This window comes from Salvelinus fontinalis, chromosome 10 (genome assembly GCF_029448725.1).
Source record: "Salvelinus fontinalis isolate EN_2023a chromosome 10, ASM2944872v1, whole genome shotgun sequence".
In the NCBI taxonomy this organism is placed as follows: Eukaryota; Metazoa; Chordata; class Actinopteri; order Salmoniformes; family Salmonidae; genus Salvelinus; species Salvelinus fontinalis.
Window position 1 is genome coordinate 1,904,377 of NC_074674.1, and position 20,151 is coordinate 1,924,527.

Below are 20,151 nucleotides of genomic sequence, written 5' to 3' on the forward strand. Positions count from 1 at the left end.
CTCGCTCCTCCAGATCTCCTCCTCACTCACTCTCTCTCCTCTAGATCTCCTCCTCGCTCATTCTGTCTCTCCTCCAGATCTCCTCCTCACTCACTCTCTCTCCTCTAGATCTCCTCCTCGCTCATTCTCTCTCTCCTCTAGATCTCCTCCTCGCTCATTCTCTCTCTCCTCTAGATCTCCTCCTCGCTCATTCTCTCTCTCCTCCAGATCTCCTTCTCACTCTCTCCTCCAGAACTCCTCGCTCTCTCTCTCCTCCAAATATTCTACTCTCTCCTCCTCTCTCTCACTCTCTCCGCCAGATCTCCTCCCTCGCTCTCTCTCCTGCAGATCTCCTCCCTCGCCATCTCTCTCCTCCAGATATTCTCCTCTCTCTCATCCAGATCTCCCCCGCTCTCTCCTCTTTGCTCTCTCTCCTCCAGATCTCCTCCCTCGCCATCTCTCTCCTCCAGATATTCTCCTCTTTCTCATCCAGATCTCCCCCGCTCTCTCTCTCCTATTTGCTCTCTCTCCTCCAGATCTCCTCCCTCGCCATCTCTCTCCTCCAGATATTCTCCTCTTTCTCATCCAGATCTCCCCCGCTCTCTCTCTCCTCTTTGCTCTCTCTCCTCCAGATCTCCTCCCTCGCCATCTCTCTCCTCCAGATATTCTCCTCTTTCTCATCCAGATCTCCCCCGCTCTCTCTCTCCTATTTGCTCTCTCTCCTCCAGATCTCCTCCCTCGCCATCCCTCTCCTCCAGATATTCTCCTCTTTCTCATCCAGATCTCCCCCGCTCTCTCTCTCCTCTTTGCTCTCTCTCCTCCAGATCTCCTCCCTCGCCATCTCTCTCCTCCAGATATTCTCCTCTTTCTCATCCAGATCTCCCCCGCTCTCTCTCTCCTATTTGCTCTCTCTCCTCCAGATCTCCTCCCTCGCCATCTCTCTCCTCCAGATATTCTCCTCTTTCTCATCCAGATCTCCCCCGCTCTCTCTCTCCTCTTTGCTCTCTCTCCTCCAGATCTCCTCCCTCGCCATCTCTCTCCTCCAGATATTCTCCTCTTTCTCATCCAGATCTCCCCCGCTCTCGCTCTCCTCCCTCACTCTCTCTCCTCCCTCGCCATCTCTCTCCTCCAAATGTTTTCCTCTTTCCTTCAGATCTCCTCCTCTCACTCCTCCTCTCCTCCAGATCTCCCACTCTCCCCTCCAGATCTCCCACTCTCCCCTCCAGATGTCCTCTTCCTCCCTCTCTCTCCTCCAGATGTCCTCCTCTCGCTCTCCTTCTCCTCTCCCACAGAACTCTCTCACTCTCCTCTTCCTCCTCTCTCCAGATCTCCTCCTTCCTCCTCACTCCAGATCTACTCAATCGCTCTCTCTCCTCCTCGCTCTCTGCCCTCTCTCCTCCAGATTTCCTCACTCTCGCTCCTCCAGATCTCCTCACTCTTTCTCTCTCGCGCCTCCTCGCTCTCTCTGCTCCAGATCTCCCTAGCTCGCTCTCCTCCTTGCTCTCCTCCCTCTCCTCCATATATTCTCCTCGCTCTCTCTGCTCCAGATCTCCATCGCTCTCTCTCCTCCTCACTCTCCTCCCTCACCCTCTCTCCTCCAGATCTCCTCCCTCGCCATCTCTCCTCCAGATATTCTCCTCTCCAGATCTCCTCCCTCACTCTCTCCTCCAGATCTCGCTCTCTCCTCCAGATCTCCTCCTCCCCCTCCTCCACCTCTCTCTCGCTATCTTCCTCTCTCCCCTCCAGATCTCCTCCTCTCTCCTCCAGATCTCCTCTGTCGCTTTCTCCTCCAGATCTCCTCCTCTCGCTATTCTCCAGATCTCCTCCCTCGCCATCTCTTCTCCAGATATTCTCCTCTCCAGATCTCCTCCCTCACTCTCTCCTCCAGATCTCGCTCTCTCCTCCAGATCTCCTCCTCCCCCTCCTCCACCTCTCTCTCTCGCTATCTTCCTCTCTCCCCTCCAGATCTCCTCCTCTCTCCTCCAGATCTCCTCTGTCGCTTTCTCCTCCAGATCTCCTCCTCTCGCTATTCTCCAGATCTCCTCCCTCGCCATCTCTCCTCCAGATATTCTCCTCTCCAGATCTCCTCCCTCACTCTCTCCTCCAGATCTCGCTCTCTCCTCCAGATCTCCTCCTCCCCCTCCTCCACCTCTCTCTCGCTATCTTCCTCTCTCCCCTCCAGATCTCCTCCTCTCTCCTTCAGATCTCCTCTGTCGCTTTCTCCTCCAGATCTCCTCTGTCGCTTTCTCCTCCAGATCTCCTCCTCTCGCTATTCTCCAGATCTCCTCTCTCTTGCTCTCTCCTGCTTTCTCCTCCAGATCTCCTCCTCTCGCTATTCTCCAGATCTCCTCCTCTCTCTTGCCCTCTCCTCCAGATCTCCTCTGTCGCTTTCTCCTCCAGATTTCCTCCTCTCGCTATTCTCCAGATCTGTTCCGTCTACGTGGCATCTAAGCAGCCTCTCAGGATTCATAACCATTTGCAGTTATTTTGGGCTGTTATTCTCTGTTTTTAATAGGTACCAATCAGATACCCTTTGTCAATCAGCTGTTAGTGCTGCTTGTTTTCTTCAGTAATTTCCAATGTTCCCTCTTCCTGGATTTTAATATTATCCTTCTGGATATAAATACAATCAATCAATCTCAAGTGTTTCCTCAAGAAAATAGCACAGAGACCCACATGGGATTTCCACCATAATGCCTTGTATTCCACATAATGCCTTGTATTACTGTCATGTGCACATGGGAACCTACGGCATAAAGCAAATCATTCCAGTTAGTAAGCAAAGTTCAACAGAGCCAAAGCCCCAGAATGAAATACATAAAGCAGTGATCCCTGAAGGTGTAGAGAAACAAATATCTCAACAGTGACCTTTTTTCCTCTTCGTCATCCAGGGAAGCGATCTCTGTTTGGCTGTATGTACAGCTGGCATGCGGCTGAGTCACGCGTCAGGCCTGATTAAAAGCAGCAGTGCTCTCCGGGCAGGGCCCATTTCTCTGGCAGGGCCAGGAGTGCAGTGGGCCAGGGCCACTGTGCTCAGTCTATGGACATGACCTTGGTGGGGCATGATGGAGAAGGAGACACACAAGCCAGAGTGACACATGATGTTTATAACCCCGCCAACACACACACACACACACACACGTCATCTCCAACTGGGCTCATCATCACCTCAAGCACAACTCCCTGTCTCCTTCACTGCATATTGACTGATATGCTTTGACTGAAGCATTTCTGAAGAGAATCAAATCTACTTACAAACCAAATACTGCTGCATTAGTTAAGTCTCTACAGCTGTCATTCAAATATTACAATTATATTAACAATGTACATGATGGAAAAAGGCTATCCAGTAGCTTCCATTTAAAAAAAACTAATTGCGTAAATATATCTATTTATTTTATCCCTCAACAGGCAACAGTCTAAGGCTGAGTTTCCCTCATTATAAGTACAACAGAAACAGTTCCAGTGAGATGAAGGCACCACTCTGTCGGCTGTGATGTGACAGAGAAAATAACATCAGGTCTAATGCATCACAGCTCTGGAGCAGGAAGCAACCATGTTTCTTAGGACAACAGACGGTTCAATGTTCACTGCAGTAAAATCCTTAGGGTGGTAAACTAAAGACATCCAGCAGCTTTCAACATACAAACTGTTGCTTATAAATAAGCTTTGTTCAAAGGCTGGGACATACACAAGTGTGGTGCTGAAATTAGATACCATCTCACTGAGTAGAGCAGCAGTCATCTCATCTGCTTCTAGATAGAGATGAATAGAACTAAGAAATCAGTGTGTTTTACTATTGTTTGGATTCACAGTATGGCAACCGAAAGAGAGACCAGTGGAAATCAGATCATTCTTTCTACCCGCTCCATCATACATTCACATTTTAATAATTTAGCAGTTGCTCTTATCGGGTGATTCAAACCAGAAACCTTTCGGTTACTGGCCCAACGCTCTTAAACGCTAGGCTACCTGCCATCCCTTCCCTAATAACTCATTACCATTAACATGTTGATTGTCACTGGCCATTAGACAATTACAAGGTAATCTCTGTCACGTCTACACTGTTAATTTGCTCCCTTCTCACGGCAATTAAAACACTAGCACTAGGCGAGAAGACATGTCATTAGTGGCACTGTGAGAGAAGGAACATGGGGGAAGGAATCCAACAGTCATCCTGGTCCTTCCAGAGCCACCTCCTCACATGCACTATATGGAGTTGTATGACACATCCAGATTATGGGATTGTTGTGTTGTTTTTATACTCAGGCTGCCCTTCTGGTCAGGCCTCTCACCAAAAAAAGATAGGATTTTTATCTCAAGTGACAAATGGCTAAAGAAAGGATCAACACAAACAAAAATATGTAATTGATGGGAATAAGAAGCTTCTTCTGTATCCGATAGGCTACCTCTTTACTCTGTTTGAACAGGGCTGATTATCAGGTAGCTGTAGGCTACCTCTTTACTCTGTTTGAACAGGGCTGATTATCAGGTAGCTGTAGGCTACCTCTTTACTCTGTTTGAACAGGGCTGATTATCAGGTAGCTGTAGGCTACCTCTTTACTCTGTTTGAACAGGGCTGATTATCAGGTAGCTGTAGGCTACCTCTTTACTCTGTTTGAACAGGGCTGATTATCAGGTAGCTGTAGGCTACCTCTTTACTCTGTTTGAACAGGGCTGATTATCAGGTAGCTGTAGGCTACCTCTTTACTCTGTTTGAACAGGGCTGATTATCAGGTAGCTGTAGGCTACGTTTGACCACTAATCAGATGGCCCAGAAAGACACAAATCAAACAAATCCCATCTGTAAGCTATTTAAACATAACATGTAAATCAGATCACCCTAGGAGGCTAATCGGTCAGTGCGGTGCAGGTCCAAGTCTGAGTGGGTGAGGCCCTGCTGCTGGATCAGTTTGACCACTGGGGTGTGAGGTGCAGGTGGGATGATGCTACATCATTAAAACGAGAGAAAAGTGAAATAAACAATATCTTTGTTTATGATCTAGTTCGCTTGCATTGGTAATGTAAACATCTGTTTCCCATGCCAATAAAGCCCTTTGAATTGAGAGAGAGAGCTGTGGACAGTTGGTAATAAAGCGCATCACACTAGGACACCTCTACCGGCTGACAGTAAGGTGCCGATGGTGTGTTACCCTTAACGGGGAGCTGAGAAGATACACCACCAGAGGCCTGAAGTGGCCTTGTGTATTTAAGTTCTCACAGACAGGGAGATGCCCCCAGGTGTGTGTTAGAGAGAGAGAGTCTCGCCAATGTCTGGAGCAGAAGCTTACTTCATTCCAGAGGAAACAAATGCGGTGAAATGACAAAAATGGTCATGATTATATACTCTACATTATTGGAGGGACTGTGCGTCACCTAAAACACAGAGCACCACCTTGACAATAGTTTCGCCAAGTGTAAAACTGTCCCGTTGCCTACATCTGCTTATAGGCTACTACACGTCACTGTCTAATTCACACTATTCACTATTGCGTGATGTGAGCCAGCAAACAAGCTAGATCTGCGGGCAAGCTTGCCAAGCCATTACTACCCGCATGCAATTAAGCGACTTTATGCTCTCACAGATATATATATATAGATATAGATATATATATACACACATCTATGAGTTTGACTGTACTCTCCCCTCAATTGATGCTACTCTAACCCAGTCAATACATAAAGAAACGGAATGACTCCGAGAAGCCTCATTTATAGCATAAATATAACGCATGTCCTATTACTTGACGACAGACAATGATTATTTAATGATTGGAAAGCAGGATATGTGTAGGCTAGTGCAGACAATCACAGGTCTGGTGATAGCGAGAGAGATCCGTCCTGCTAAATCAAACCACGGGTCGGAGTCTACGGATACAATATTTACTGCAACACATGGAACAATATGTCAATGTTTATTTATCGAGGTCATTCCGCAGAGAAATGTGTAGTGGTCTCACCTGGGCATTATTCTGTGCTCCAACACCCGATAGAAAGACAACGTGGTTTGTTAGAATTATCCCGGGGTTCGGGGCAGAATTCCTGCGGTCTTTTGAATATTTACATGGAGGTGATATGCTGCAGACTTCTTCGTCTTCCGGAAGGACAGACTTCAGACTCACATGCCGTTATGAGCCCAGCCGATCCACCTGAATCCCCGCATTAGACAATGGTTGTCTTCCTACGCCGCACTGAAGGTAGCAGCAGAAGCATCAATCCCCGTACTCACTGGTGCTGATTGTTCCGTATATGGTTGAGGGCGCGGTCAGCAGCAGTTGACCAATCATTTGGACTCCCAATGAAACTTACATGTGCGTTGCCATGGAGGACAATCACACCGTTAATGGGTTCAAGCTGTATCTCCCTATTATCCGATCAAATAGAGCCACCGCATTGGAACATTTTGAGAGCATTATCGTAACCACCAAATGAATTGATTAACTCAAGGACAGCTGTTATAACGGTGGCAACTTTCAGCATGAGCATTTTGAATATAACGTCCCCAAACCTTTTCATTGTTACTTTTAAATGTTTCATGTTATGTAGCCTATTTCACATGCAACATACTCTGGCCTTCATGTAAATGTTACACACGATAATTGGCCTCGGAGCCGTGCTCCATCTGTTCCACAAAACTGTTAATGCAGTGTGACAAGGTCATATGGGTTGGAAATCTCCCTCAGTAATAACCTTGTTTCAGTAGGGGAGAGTGGGAGGGAAAGTTGTGGCCTTTTTTCCACATTCAGCATTACTCGTCAAGGGGTAAGGAGGTAAGGGGGAAATATAGGGGTAAGTTGAGCCAGCTACAAAGATCTGCACTGAATAAAACATTACCACTTCTTTTTAAAAACATGTCTTAGTTTCCCAAACACAATCCCTTTGTCTTTAATAATTTTAAGCATCTTTTAAACACAGACAGAACACCTAAAAAACAAACCCGTTGTACTTTTTTAAACACTTAACATAGGCCAAGCCCTGTTACCTCATATCCAAATGGTAATGCCTTGCATTATGCCTGAGAAGAAAACACTAACATTTGCCTCAATTTACCCCAAGGCAAACATTTTTACGATATTATCCCACACAGCTACAACGACGCACTTTAATGCTAGGTTTAGGACCTAATATTGAAGCTTAGAGACCAACTACTTTGGTTTAGATACAAACAACAGGAAACCTCAACACATTCATTTGACTTGGTGAAATTCCATTTTGGATCTAATTTACCACTTTTTCCATGTGGTTTCTTCCTTCAGACTCCATGAAATGACCACGCTCTTCCTAGATCTTTGATCCAATTTTTAATTCTGTGTATGTTTGAGGTTGATCCAGTGGTAGGATTGGAACAGTGAGGCTGACAATGAAAATGTTTTTTTCTCACAGCTTTTATTAGCAAACATGAAGATAAATAGCCACTGAAAACTGTACAAGTATTTACAAAACAAATTGGTCATGGCAACCAAAGGATATACACGAATAACACTCTTCAACCAAAACCCAGCAGTTTGCTGTGACATGATTTAAGTACACATACCCACAATGCATCAGCCAATGGGAGGAAGACTTGACACAAAGATCAATTAACATTCATAATGCATTAACTACAATACAACACGTTCAGTTCATAGACACGTGTTTATACAGCACACATGTCAATAAACTCTAACACAAGTTTCTTCTCTCTTTCACAGATGATTATCAATCAAAAGAGCATCGCTAACCACACAATTACAATTAATAAATGTGTTTCTTATAAATCATTAACCGTTTGCAATGTCTGATTATTGATACTAAGGCCCTGCTTTAGATGAGGTGACAGTGGACATGAGGAGGATCATCACAGTATGGTTTCCTAGAAACAAGGGTGGCTCAACTTAACCCTTTGGCTCAACTAACTCCACTCGCCACTATAGGGAACGCTACCACAATAGGAACAGGACTAGCCATTGTGAGATGGCTTCAGTTGTCACAGGCCAGTAATAGCCTACAGGATACCCGGTGTGGTTACTATGGTGACAAATCCTCAGCTGGACCCAGGTAGCCTACCATAGTTGGCAGGAGTCATCAACACCTGAAGGCTGTGAGTTTGCAAAATGAGTGGTTCAAATAAGGACAGCACAAAGCGTTAAACGTTTACACCATTTTGCAGACGCTCTTATCCAGAGTGACTTACAGGAGCAATTAAGGGCAGATGGAAAGAGCTTTCACCGATTCAGTTCAGGGATTTGAACCAGCTACCTTTTGGGTACTGGCCCAATGCCGCCAGGTTACTTGCCTCCAACACGATCAATATCTTTTATTCTCACAGTATCTGCAAAAGTTCATTGCAACAAAATGCTTTAAATTGGAATCTGTTTGAAAGTGGAAAAAATGAATTTAAACTGGGTTTCAGAGCAGAACATTTATTTAGGATAAATCACAATATTTTTACATGACACCACATTCATTATTTTTGATCAGTTTGGAATATATTTCAAAATGATAGTTTAAAATGTAGCCTGTATTTGTGCTGCTCTCCCATTTTACAGTGTCACTGAAGCCCATATGTATAAAGGTAGAACAAACGTGTGGAGTAGTTTCTGTACAATGATATTACTATATTTATAATTTTATATTCTAAAATAATTACAGTATGCATGTCTTTTAAATTGTACCACAGGATTGTCTAGTTGAGGAAATAACCTCAATTGATCTTGTCATTAACAATCCACTCACACATTTTTCCTACTCAACTAGACCACACAAACAGGGAATGTAAAAAGGCAGTGGTAGCCTACACTATCCAGTGTTGTGACACACAAACAGGAAAACACTAAAAACAGGGAATGTAAATAGGCAGTGGTAGCCTACACTATCCAGTGTTGTGACACACAAACAGGAAAACACTAAAAACAGGGAATGTAAATATGCAGTGGTAGCCTACACTATCCAGTGTTGTGACACACAAACAGGAAAACACTAAAAACAGGGAATGTAAAAAGGCAGTGGTAGCCTACACTATCCAGTGTTGTGACACACAAACAGGAAAACACTAAAAACAGGGAATGTAAAAAGGCAGTGATAGCCTACACTATCCAGTGTTGTGACACACAAACAGGAAAACACTAAAAACAGGGAATGTAAAAAGGCAGTGATAGCCTACACTATCCAGTGTTGTGACACACAAACAGGAAAACACTAAAAACAGGGAATGTAAAAAGGCAGTGATAGCCTACACTATCCAGTGTTGTGACACACAAACAGGAAAACACTAAAAACAGGGAACGTAAAAAGGCAGTGGTAGTCTACACTATCCAGTGTTGTGACACACAAATAGCCCCATCTAGTGGAGAAGCAATCTTCTGCAGTCATGAACCACATACAAATACACACAGGGATATGCATATACTGTAGGTTTACCTACTGTGAAAGCTGTGAGCAAATAATATGATGTTGAAGGATGAATCAATCAGATGAAGGATGAATCGATCAGAAAATGTAAAAAATCCTTCCTCAGATGCGAAATGCTCTTAAACTGGAAAATTGGAATGTTTCTAACATCTGTTGTATCTTCAAACAGGAGCATTACGTTTCCATCACACTGAGATCTTCAGAGTGCCGTTGCTGCCGGGAACATGGGCAGTCATTGTTGTTTTTGTCCTCAATGTTGGTCTTCATTCTGATATAAAAATGAACTAGTAAGTAGACTACAAAATTAATTCAAGGAAAATATAGAAATGCAATGTAAACGGGATGTGCTTAGATATGATATGCTTAGAGACCACTTCAAAACACCTGCAGACAGAACATAATGGTCCAATTCTGACCAGAACCTTTTCTTGCACTTGGATTACTAAAACACATATACCCTGTATTCTCCTACACCTCTTACCTCCTCAAAGGTGGACATCAAACACTTCATCCCCCGGGGAGTCAGGAGCTTCCTCTGTAATGACTGGGGAGAGAGAACAAAGTCTATCTGTGTTAAGGGCACCACATCAGCCATATTGGAGAACAGCAGCGTTCAAAAGCATTTGCACTGAGTAAAAATACACACCTGTAACTATGGTAACTATGTATCTGTTCATGGTTATACCAAGAGGTCTACGGGTAGAAAACTAGATTCAGCCACTGAACGGACCGTAATTATAATAATTTGTACACTGTAAATTGACCACAACTAAGCCCAAAAAGAGATTGTATTTAAAAATAACAATAAGTTCATACCTTGATGACATTGAGATATGATCATGTCTCTTTTTGTATTCGTGGGAATACTAGTTGAACATATTTCCCAAATGAAACAAATATTGAGCTGAATTTTTTGGGGGGGACCCAAAAAATCACTCGTGGACTGATTTTGGCCCGTGGGCCACCTATTGCGGACCCCTGATCTACGGTATAAAAGCTTATAGGCTTATGAATATGAATATATTCATGTGAGAGTGAGCCATTAATCTTTATTACTATGACAATGTTTCAAGTAGATTGGACAGGAGCAAAAGCTCATTTGTGCCAGCTACTGACATGAGATAATATGCACTAAATTGGCTAAATATACCATACCTAACCATACCTAACCATACCTAACTGCAACAAGCTGTACAAAGTACTGTACCAGTCCTTGTGCTTCAAGACTACAGTAAGTTTGAAACATCCAGGTAAAGATTTGAACATAAAGGAAAAGAGAGGTGAATTGGGAGGTGTGCTTGTACCTGTATGTTGTACAGTGTGTAGCGGCTGAGCTATAGTAGGCACACTGAAGGAACGGGAGTGTTGGGGAGAATGGTATTCGTGACAGGTGCTCTGTGTTCGTTTGCGGCACTCCACAGCAAGGCGGCTGCGACAATCTTTGTGGCAGCTCACCCCACAGGCTAGAATAGAGAAGAGGGGTTGAATCTCTTACATCTGAAAACAGACAGCATTGGTACTGGCATTGCTATTGTATTGTTATATATCTAGCCTTGGCTTCCTATAGGCATTGTAATATGGCTTTTGTGTTTAACTACACAATGTGTCTTGGAAAGGTCTTGGAAATGTCTTGGAAAGGTTTTGGAAAGGTTTTGGAAAGGTTTTGCTCAACTTCTTACTGTGTACACTAATCAGTGTCTGTCTCAATGAGCAAGAGTATCTGGTAAATAACTATAATCCTGAAATATAAATAAGCAAATAAGCAATATAATGTTGGTCAACATTACACAACATTGTGCGAGGGGTGCGATAGGTGCAGAATACCCGACAGAGATCATTTTATTTGTGTACCTTTACACTTGTATCTTTGTTTGTAAAATCTCCACATCTGAAAAATACAATACATCTGTTACATATCATATTTAGCATTAGAAAAAAAGACAGGTTAATGGTGACTTTGTAAATGAAACTGATTGTTGAATAATCTTTTATCCAAATTTCACATGCATTAATTTCAAAGCCTTTCGTCAACAGTGAGCAGTTAATTAAGTCTTGTTTGTAACTGTCACTTCAGCTTTCTCAGGAGTCAACAAGAGTCAACTGCTGACAGCTTGATTGGTTCACAATGATAAGTACAGAACAGACCTGAAGTGGGGCACCATAGGCTACAGTATTACAGGAAATTAAATGAAGTGTCCTCATAATAACAGACTAAACATGAGTGAGAGACAGAACGAAACACTTGAAAAAAGGAAACAGAACTGTTGTGTTTGGGTGGAAGCCATCAGAAAATGTGAGATCAGGAAGTCAGTTCTTTGTTTTGTTAAGCAATGTCACCAATAGAACCATTATCTTTCCACATCCAAAATGGTGTCCTCTAAATACCTTATTCCAAAATATCCACTATTCTGGTCACAATATGTGCTTCCTATAATATGGGTACCTTAACATCATTTGTATATACAGGTCCTCATAATAATTGGTTTATACCTAATTGTTTCATTTATTTATTTACTTACTTACTTATTCACATATATATTTTTTGTTTCTAATAGCTTTTACATGGAGTTGTACACAATTGAAGCATAGGCATCATTGTACTTACCATGCCTTTACAGTGATGGCAACGCATAGGCTTCATGCAGGGCTTCTCTGAAAATGTGTGGATGAACCCCATCTTGCTGTTCAGTAAAGAGCTGGCCTTGGTGAAATAGTCAATCATCTCCTCCTGACTTATTCTGCCGTCCCTGAGAGGGTGAGGGGTCAAAGGTTGATATTACAGTAATAGCAAGATGCTCTGTGTGACTTGTGGATCTAAAGATAGTTGAAATGTTGGCCATCAATAGTTATGACTTGTCAAACTCACTGATTCTTATCCAGGTCGTCAAACTTGCAGAGGTATGGGAAGTTAGTCCTAATGATCTCAAATTCCTCCTGAGTGACGTAGCCGTCTCCATCAGTGTCAAAATTCTTAAACACAGACTGAAAAATGACCAAATGTAAGTTCTCATTGCCATCTTTTATAATTACATTTCATATTTCAAATATGTTGAACAGCCTACCTCTACCATCTTCTGTATGTGTTTACTGATGATGGTGGGGTCAGCTTTGGGCTTCACTGAAGATGCCCACTCTTCTATCATAGGTGGGCTTGGGGTAGACTGGCAAACCAAAATAAATATTTGACAATAATTAATATTTCCTCTAGATTACATACAAGCTCTGTGTCTGTGTCCGTGTCCGTGTCCGTGTCCATGTCTGTGTCCGTGTGTCCCTGACACACACTCACCAATGGCCTGGCTGTGCGGGGCTCCCTCTGCAGGGACAGCTGATAGATCTCTTCCTCTGAGTGATACTGGTCCAGAGACACCTGAAAGGACCCAAACACAAACTGTTCAATCAAATGCCAACAGGTTAAACAAATCTACCAAGTCGTACAGTATCAGTCAACAGGGCCAGACCATGAGCAGGTTGAGCAGATCCATGTTGGCATCGACGCTGGGTGGCATGGTCTGGATCAGCGCAAGCTCCTGGAGGATGGCATACAGCTGTTGGGTCTTGGCCAGGTTGACCTGCGTCTTCTCCCGGTCACTCCAGTCGGGCAGGGCTACGTGCACAGCAATCAGGTCCTTGAGGTGCACGCCCAGGATGGGGAAACGGAAGCCTGTGCTCTCTGAAAAGCGCTGGCGGTACTGGCTATAGTTCCCACAGGATGTCACAAGCTCCACCAGGTTGTTGAACACCTGAGGCAATAAGGATGTCACATAATGTTGGACATCACATAGCTAGAGCCAAATAATAGCACACATTTTGACGTAGATCTACATTCAAAATGCAAATGTTTAGTTGTAATTGGTAAGTAAATAAAATAAAATAATTATGATCGAAACTGTTTACCTTGCTCACATCGTTGCTGATGTGTGACTGTGTGTCTTTGAGGCGTGAGATGGAGCTGTTACTGAGACCCCCCACTACTGCCATCAGAGTGTTGAAGTTCTGCAGCTGTAACAACCTCTGCAGAGACCAGATACAAAAATATAACCCATCTTAGCCCTAACAGAGCCAACAAAAAACTGCATGGAACCCAAGACAGACCAACTTCTAGAGGGAGTTTCGATTCCATTCACTGAGAAGCAGTGGCACTAATGGACTTCTCTTTATCTGAGGGATGATTCACACTGACTTGGGAGATGACTCAGTTAACAGGGAGTGGACTTTTTCTGACCTGGTAGCTGACTTTTCTGACTCGGTAGTTCAGCCTGATCTCATAGTAAGATAGTAAGGTACATCCGCGAAACACTCAAATTAGTATGATATGTTATGTTTAATATGGTTACATAAGACAGAACACAGCTAACTTGAGCATTTCAGCTAATAAACAACTTTAACTAGTTACTACTTTTTAGCTACTTTGCAACGTCCTAGCATATTAGCTAACCTTCCCCTAACCTTAACCCTAAACTTAAGCCTTTTAGCTAACGTTCCCCTAACCTTAACCCTAAACTTAAGCCTTTTAGCTAACGTTCCCCTAACCCTGTAACCTTAACCCTAACCCCTATCCTTAACTCTTAGACTAACTAATGCTAGCCAGCTACCTAATGTTAACATTAGCCACCTAGCTAACATTAGCCACAACAAATTGGAATTCGTAACATATCCTAAATATTTCAAATTCACAGCATATTCTAACACATTAATACATACCATACGAAATGTAACATCATTCTAAATGGAATGTCTTGGATATACAGTACATACAGAATAATATGAAACGCTCTTAGACCAGGTTGGTGATTATTTTTTGACTTGGTAGTTGACTCTTTCTGAGCTGGGAGTTTACACTTTCTGATTTGGGAGTTGACCCTTTGTGACCTGGAAGTTGACTCTTTCTGACCTGGTAGTTGAGCTTTTCTGACCTGGGAGTTGATTCATTGACCTGGGACTGGGAGTGATTCATTGACCTGGGACTGGGAGTTGATTCATTGACCTGGGACTGGGAGTTGATTCATTGACCTGGGACTGGGAGTTGATTCATTGAACTGGGACTGGGAGTTGATTGACTGACCTGTGCGACCCTAATAAAGTGGGAGATGACTGCAGCCCTCTGGGGGGCGGTGGGCTTGCTGAGCACCATCAGCTGGATCCACTGAGACACGCTGTTGAAGAGGGTGATGAAGCGTTCCAGGATGGGGTTATCCACTGTGCAGCCATGCATCACAAAGCTGTGGTAGTCCTGGAACTGGAGGGCAAAGGACCATTTTAAAAACAATGTCCAATATGCAAACACACAGTCTATCTTACTTAAACCACAAATACAACAACTACTGCATAATTCAGCCAAAAGCAAAGTCACCTGGGTGAGACCCATAACGAAGCTGGCGAACAGAGCCACCTGCTGGCCACCCACTCACCAGTATCCGACAGAAGGACTTATACTCCATGTAGGTGAGGTGCTCTGCTAGTTCAGATGAGTCCAGGTGATCAAAGAGGAGAGACGTCTTCCTCTTCTTGAAATCAGACTGAGCTGGTTGGCTCACCTGCCTACTCCACTCATATGACGGCCTAGGGAAAATAAGAAAGGAAGCTCAACTATCAGTAGAAATACTGCGAGAGTGGCCAAATGTAGAAGCACTAATGCACTCTGAAAACTGTTCTACTGTATCATTGAATGCTAAGCTGTCACTGTGTCACTGTGGAGGAGACTGTGCCTGCCTGGCTGGTTAGCTGCTACAATGCTTGTATGATTGCCTGGCTGAAGACAGGGGGCACTTACACACTGTCAACGTTGATGAGTGTGCTCTGGTGCTCCTCTCCCTGCTGAGCCAGCTGCTCCTTCAGCCCTCTGATCTGCTCTGCCAGCTCTGGGTTCAGGTCAAACTCTGCTGGGAACTCGCTGATCCAGTACCTTACGGTGCAGTATGGAGAGGAGAGGCGGGGTTTACAGGGACAGAAAGGTAGGACAGGAGAAGTTAGTGTTGTCATTTCTGGCTCGGAGCCAGAGAGTATGGAAATCATATACCTACATGGAGATTGTATACCTACATGGAGATCATATACCTACAGTGGCAAGAAAAAGTATGTGAACCCTTTGGAATTACCTGGATTTTTGGATAAATTGGTCATCAAATTTGATCTGATCTTCATCTAAGTCACAACAATAAACAAACATAGTGTGCTTAAACTAATAACAAACAAATTATTGTATTTTTATTGTCTGTGTTGAATACATCATTTAAACATTCACAGTGTAGGTTGGAGAAAGTATGTCAACCAGTAGGCTAATGACTTCTCCAAAAGCTAATTGGAGTCAGGTGTCAGCTAACCTGGAGTCCAATCAATGAGACGAGATTGGAGATGTTGGTTTGAGCTGCCTTGCCCTATATAAAACATTCACAAAATTTGAGTTTGCTATTCACAGGAAGCATGGCCTGATGTGAACCATGCCGCGAACAAAAGAGATCTCAGAAGACCAAAGATTAAGAATTGTTGACTAGCATAAAGCTGGAAAGGGTTACAAAAGTATCTCTAAAAGCCTTGATGTTCATCAGTCCACGATAAGACAAATTGTCTATAAATGGAGAAAGTTCAGCACTGTTGCTACTCTCCCTAGGAGTGGCCGTCCTGCAAAGATGACTGCAAGAGCACAGCGCAGAATGCTCAATGAGGTTAAGAAGAATCCTAGTGTCTGGCAAAATATTCTGTGGACAGATGAAACTACAATTGAGTTGTTTGGAAGGAACATGCAACACTGTGTGTGGAGAAAAAAGGCAAAGCACACCAACATCAAAACCTACCCAATTGTAAAGTATGGTGGAGGGAGCATCATGGTTCGGGGCTGCTTTGCTGACTCAGGGCCTGGACAGTTTGCTATCATCGACGTAAAAATGAATTCCCAAGTTTATAAAGACATTTTGCAGGAGGATGTTAGGCTATCTGTCCGCCAATTGAAGCTCAACAGAAGTTGGGTGATGCAACAGGACAGTGACCCAAAACATAGAAGTAAATCAACAAGAGAATGGCTTCAACAGAAGAAAATACGCCTTCTGGAGTGGCCCAGTCAGAGTCCTGACCTCAACCCGATTGAGATGCTGTGGCATGACATCAAGAGAGCAGTTCACACCAGACATCCCAGGAATATTGCTGAACTGAAACAGTTTTGTAAAGAGGAATAGTCCAAAATTCCTCCTGACCGTTTTGCAGTTATGATCCGCAACTATAGAAAACATTTGGTTTAGGTTTTTGCTGCCAAAGGAGGGTCAACCAGTTATTAAATCCAAGGGTTCACATACTTTTTCCAACCTGCAGAGTGAATGTTTACATGGTGTGTTCAATAAAGACATGAAAACGTATCATTGTTTGTGTGTTATTAGTTTAAGCAGAGTGTGTTTCTCTATTGTTGTTACCTAGATGAAGATCAGATCAAATTTTATGACCAATTTATGCAGAAATCCAGGTATTTCCAAAGGGTTCACATATTTTTTCTTGCCACTATACATGGAGATCATATACCTACACGGAGATCATATGTCTACATGGAGATCACATGCCTCCACATTGCTTACAGTGAAATCATATACTGTACCTACAGTACATGTGTTAATGTTGACAGACAAGCACAGAATTAATCTCACGACTAAGACCTGTAGCAGTGCTTCCTCTGTGGCTCCATGATTTTCTATGCTGTATTCACTCACTTGATAAGATGGCAGATTTGTGACCTGAGTTCAGGCAGACAGTTTTCCTCCAGCGATCTGTTGTGTGGTTAAGGAACAAAATTCCACAAAAATTTCCACCAAAAGCATTTGAAATCCCTGGTCTAGTAATCCTTAGGCCCATCACTATTATGGAAAAAATAAATCTCTGCTAGCATCTCGGGACATACATTTAAGAGAACAGTGGTGTGTCATTCATCTGAAAGGATACTTGCTGGAGAGTTTCTTGGCCAGGTCAGCAGAGGAGAGGTACCATGGATGCATCATGAGAAACATCCGGACCAAAGACTCATCATTCAGCCTGCCTTCATAATCTACCAGGAGAGGAGAGACCGAGATACATGGATGAGCTTCACTGTACAAGGCAAGCTGCCACATATTGTGTAAATCATTTATATATAGGCAACTACTGCAGTTGTACAACCAAACAACAATGAAAATGTTATCTAAGCATGTACTGTCTGCAACTATTTACACCAGGAGAGAGGCAAAGGGAGAGTAATCCTGACCAAATGCTTTGATGCAGGCCTCCGTAAGCTCATCGACTGTCGCCGACTGATCTAATTTGATAGACTTCATCCTCCTCTGGTTCTCTCTCCAACAGTCCTCTCTGTACTCTCCTCCGTTGAAACATACACAGTGAGACTGTGATGAGGTGTGGGATTTAGAAGAATGGCTGTGTTCTCTATTCTGTTGGGCAACCTTCCAACAGAGTCCTCTGATGAGTCTGTTAGTCCTCAGGCATGCAGCTACCCTGCTCCAGTCAACAAGCTAAGAAAGTCTCTTCCTCTTTTATGAAAGCTTTTAGTTTGTGTGCTTCCTGCCCCACCTTAAAACAAGAGCATTGGTATAGTCATGAAAACCCCCAAAACCCAGTTGAGAGTAGGCATTTAGCAATTCACTATTCAATTGTTTGCTTACTGATGATAATACAAACAAAACATTTTTGTGACACAAGAACCTGCAATATGGCAATACTAATTCACCCTCCACATAGATTATCTATCTGATTATTCATGATGCAAGGAAAAGATAATCCCAGCCAAATGATTACCCATCAGACAGATATTAAAGTGTGTTGGTGGCTGTTTTCCCAGGTATCAAATACATGTCAACAGTTATCTCAAACACAATTAGAGATTGCACTGTTTTGCACTTGCAAATTGAGTTTAAAAACATTGACTGGTTTTATAATGTGATAATTTATTAGATACAGTACATGAGTCATTAAGAAATGACACCACAACCAGTCTACCAAACTATGTTATATCATACTAATAAAAAAAGGTCTTACCCTCTTGAATTGACCACAGCAGTCTTGTCATAAGATGTGGAAAATCACAAGACTACGAAAGGTGTCTGCACCCCTCCATTGCTTCTTCAAAGCAGTTTGTCTAACTAAGTGACAGTTATATATCCCTTCAGTTGCCTTTTGCTCTCAGTTTCCTTTTTGCTGTGCATTTTAGTGCGGTCACATTTCCTCTTTACAGACCGTGCCCCAAAGTGTCAACCAGTCCTTCTAAATGAAATGCACTTTCACTGTCAAGGCAGTGCTGTTGGTGGTGAGATTTCGATAAAGTATTATTAAGGGAACTTAGTCAGATGAAATAACAAAGCACTTACCTGTTGTAATGGAAATTATATATTATTTGACAATTTAAAATACATAAAGAAGCCACTCCAGGCAACAAATACATGAACCACAACGACAGAGGATTATATACTGTAGAAAAAAAGTTAAAAGATGTCTGTCTATCTTGCTCTACACACACACGCACGCACGCACACGCACGCACGCACGCGCACACACACACACACACACACACACACACACACACACACACACACACACACACACACACACACACACACACACACACACACACACACACACACACACACACACACACACACACACACACACACACACACACACACACACACACACACACACACACACACACAGGCCCTGAGGGTGTTATGCTGGTTTTCTAGTTATTCGGTTGCTCTGAGGTAGCAGATCCCTGACTTCATATACAGTACCTTCAGAAAGTATTCACACCCCTTGACTTATTCCCCAAGAAATTGTGTTACAGCCTGAATTTTTGTCACTGGTCTACACACCATTTTTTTTTTATTAATTACAAATGTGAAGCTGAAATGTCTTGAGTCAATAAGTATTCAACCACTTTGTTACTGAAAGCCTAAATAAGATCAGGTGTAAAAATGGGTTTAACAAGTCACATAATAAGTTTAACATGATTTTTGAATGACTACCTCATCTCTGTACCCCACTCATACAATTATCTGTAAGGTCCCTCAGTTGAGCAGTGAATTTCAAATACAGATTCAACCACAAAAACCAGGGAGGTGTTTCAACGCCTTGCAAAGAAGGCCACCTATTGTTAGATGGGTAAACATTTGAAAAAGCAGACATTGAATATCCATTTGAGCATGGTGAAGCTTTTAATTACACTTTGGAGGGTGTATAAACACACCCAGTCACTACAAATATACAGGCATCCTTCCTAACTCAGTTGCTGGAGAGGAAGGAAACTGCTCAGGGATTTCACCATGTGTCACACCCTGATCTGTTTCACCTGTCTGGTGATTGTCTCCACCCCCTCCAGGTGTCGCTTATTTCTGTGGTGTATATATCCCTGTGTTTCCTGTCTCTCTGTGCCAGTTCGTCTTGTATGCCTTTCAAGTCAACCAGCATTTTTCCCGTACCCCTGCCTCTATTCTCTTTTGCTAGTCCTCCTGGTTTTTGACCCTTGCCTGTTTTTCTGGACTCTGTACCCGCCTGCCTGACCATTCTGCCTGCCCTGACCTCGAGCCTGCCTGCCAATCTGTACCTCCTGGACTCTGAACTGGTTTTGACCTTTTGCCTGTCCACGACCATTCTCTTGCCTACCCCTTTTGGATTGTTTAATAAATATCAAGACTCAAACCATAATTCTCCCGGGTCTGCATCTGGGTCTCGCCTTGTCCCCTTATACCATAAGGGTAATGGTGATTTTAAAACAGTTACAGAGTTCAATGGCTGTGATAGAAGAAAACTGAGTATGGA

General features: G+C 43.2%; 1 protein-coding gene across 1 annotated transcript; it reads right to left on the minus strand.

The window, feature by feature from the left end:
- Window positions 1–8,365: 8,365 nt before the first annotated feature.
- On the minus strand, window positions 8,366–18,511 carry LOC129863348 (RAS guanyl-releasing protein 2-like). The gene is made up of 17 exons (XM_055935263.1): window positions 18,376–18,511; window positions 17,591–17,910; window positions 17,293–17,395; window positions 17,064–17,120; window positions 15,143–15,274; window positions 14,781–14,931; window positions 14,435–14,608; window positions 13,267–13,383; window positions 12,831–13,112; window positions 12,659–12,739; window positions 12,432–12,530; window positions 12,236–12,351; window positions 11,975–12,116; window positions 11,221–11,257; window positions 10,674–10,832; window positions 9,851–9,913; window positions 8,366–9,637 (listed from the first exon to the last, which is right to left on the minus strand). The coding sequence occupies exons 2-16, from the start codon at window positions 17,658–17,660 to the stop codon at window positions 9,855–9,857; spliced, it is 1,779 nt and encodes a 592-aa protein (XP_055791238.1). The 5' UTR covers window positions 17,661–17,910; window positions 18,376–18,511; the 3' UTR covers window positions 8,366–9,637; window positions 9,851–9,854.
- Between the last annotated feature and the right edge of the window lie 1,640 nt (window positions 18,512–20,151).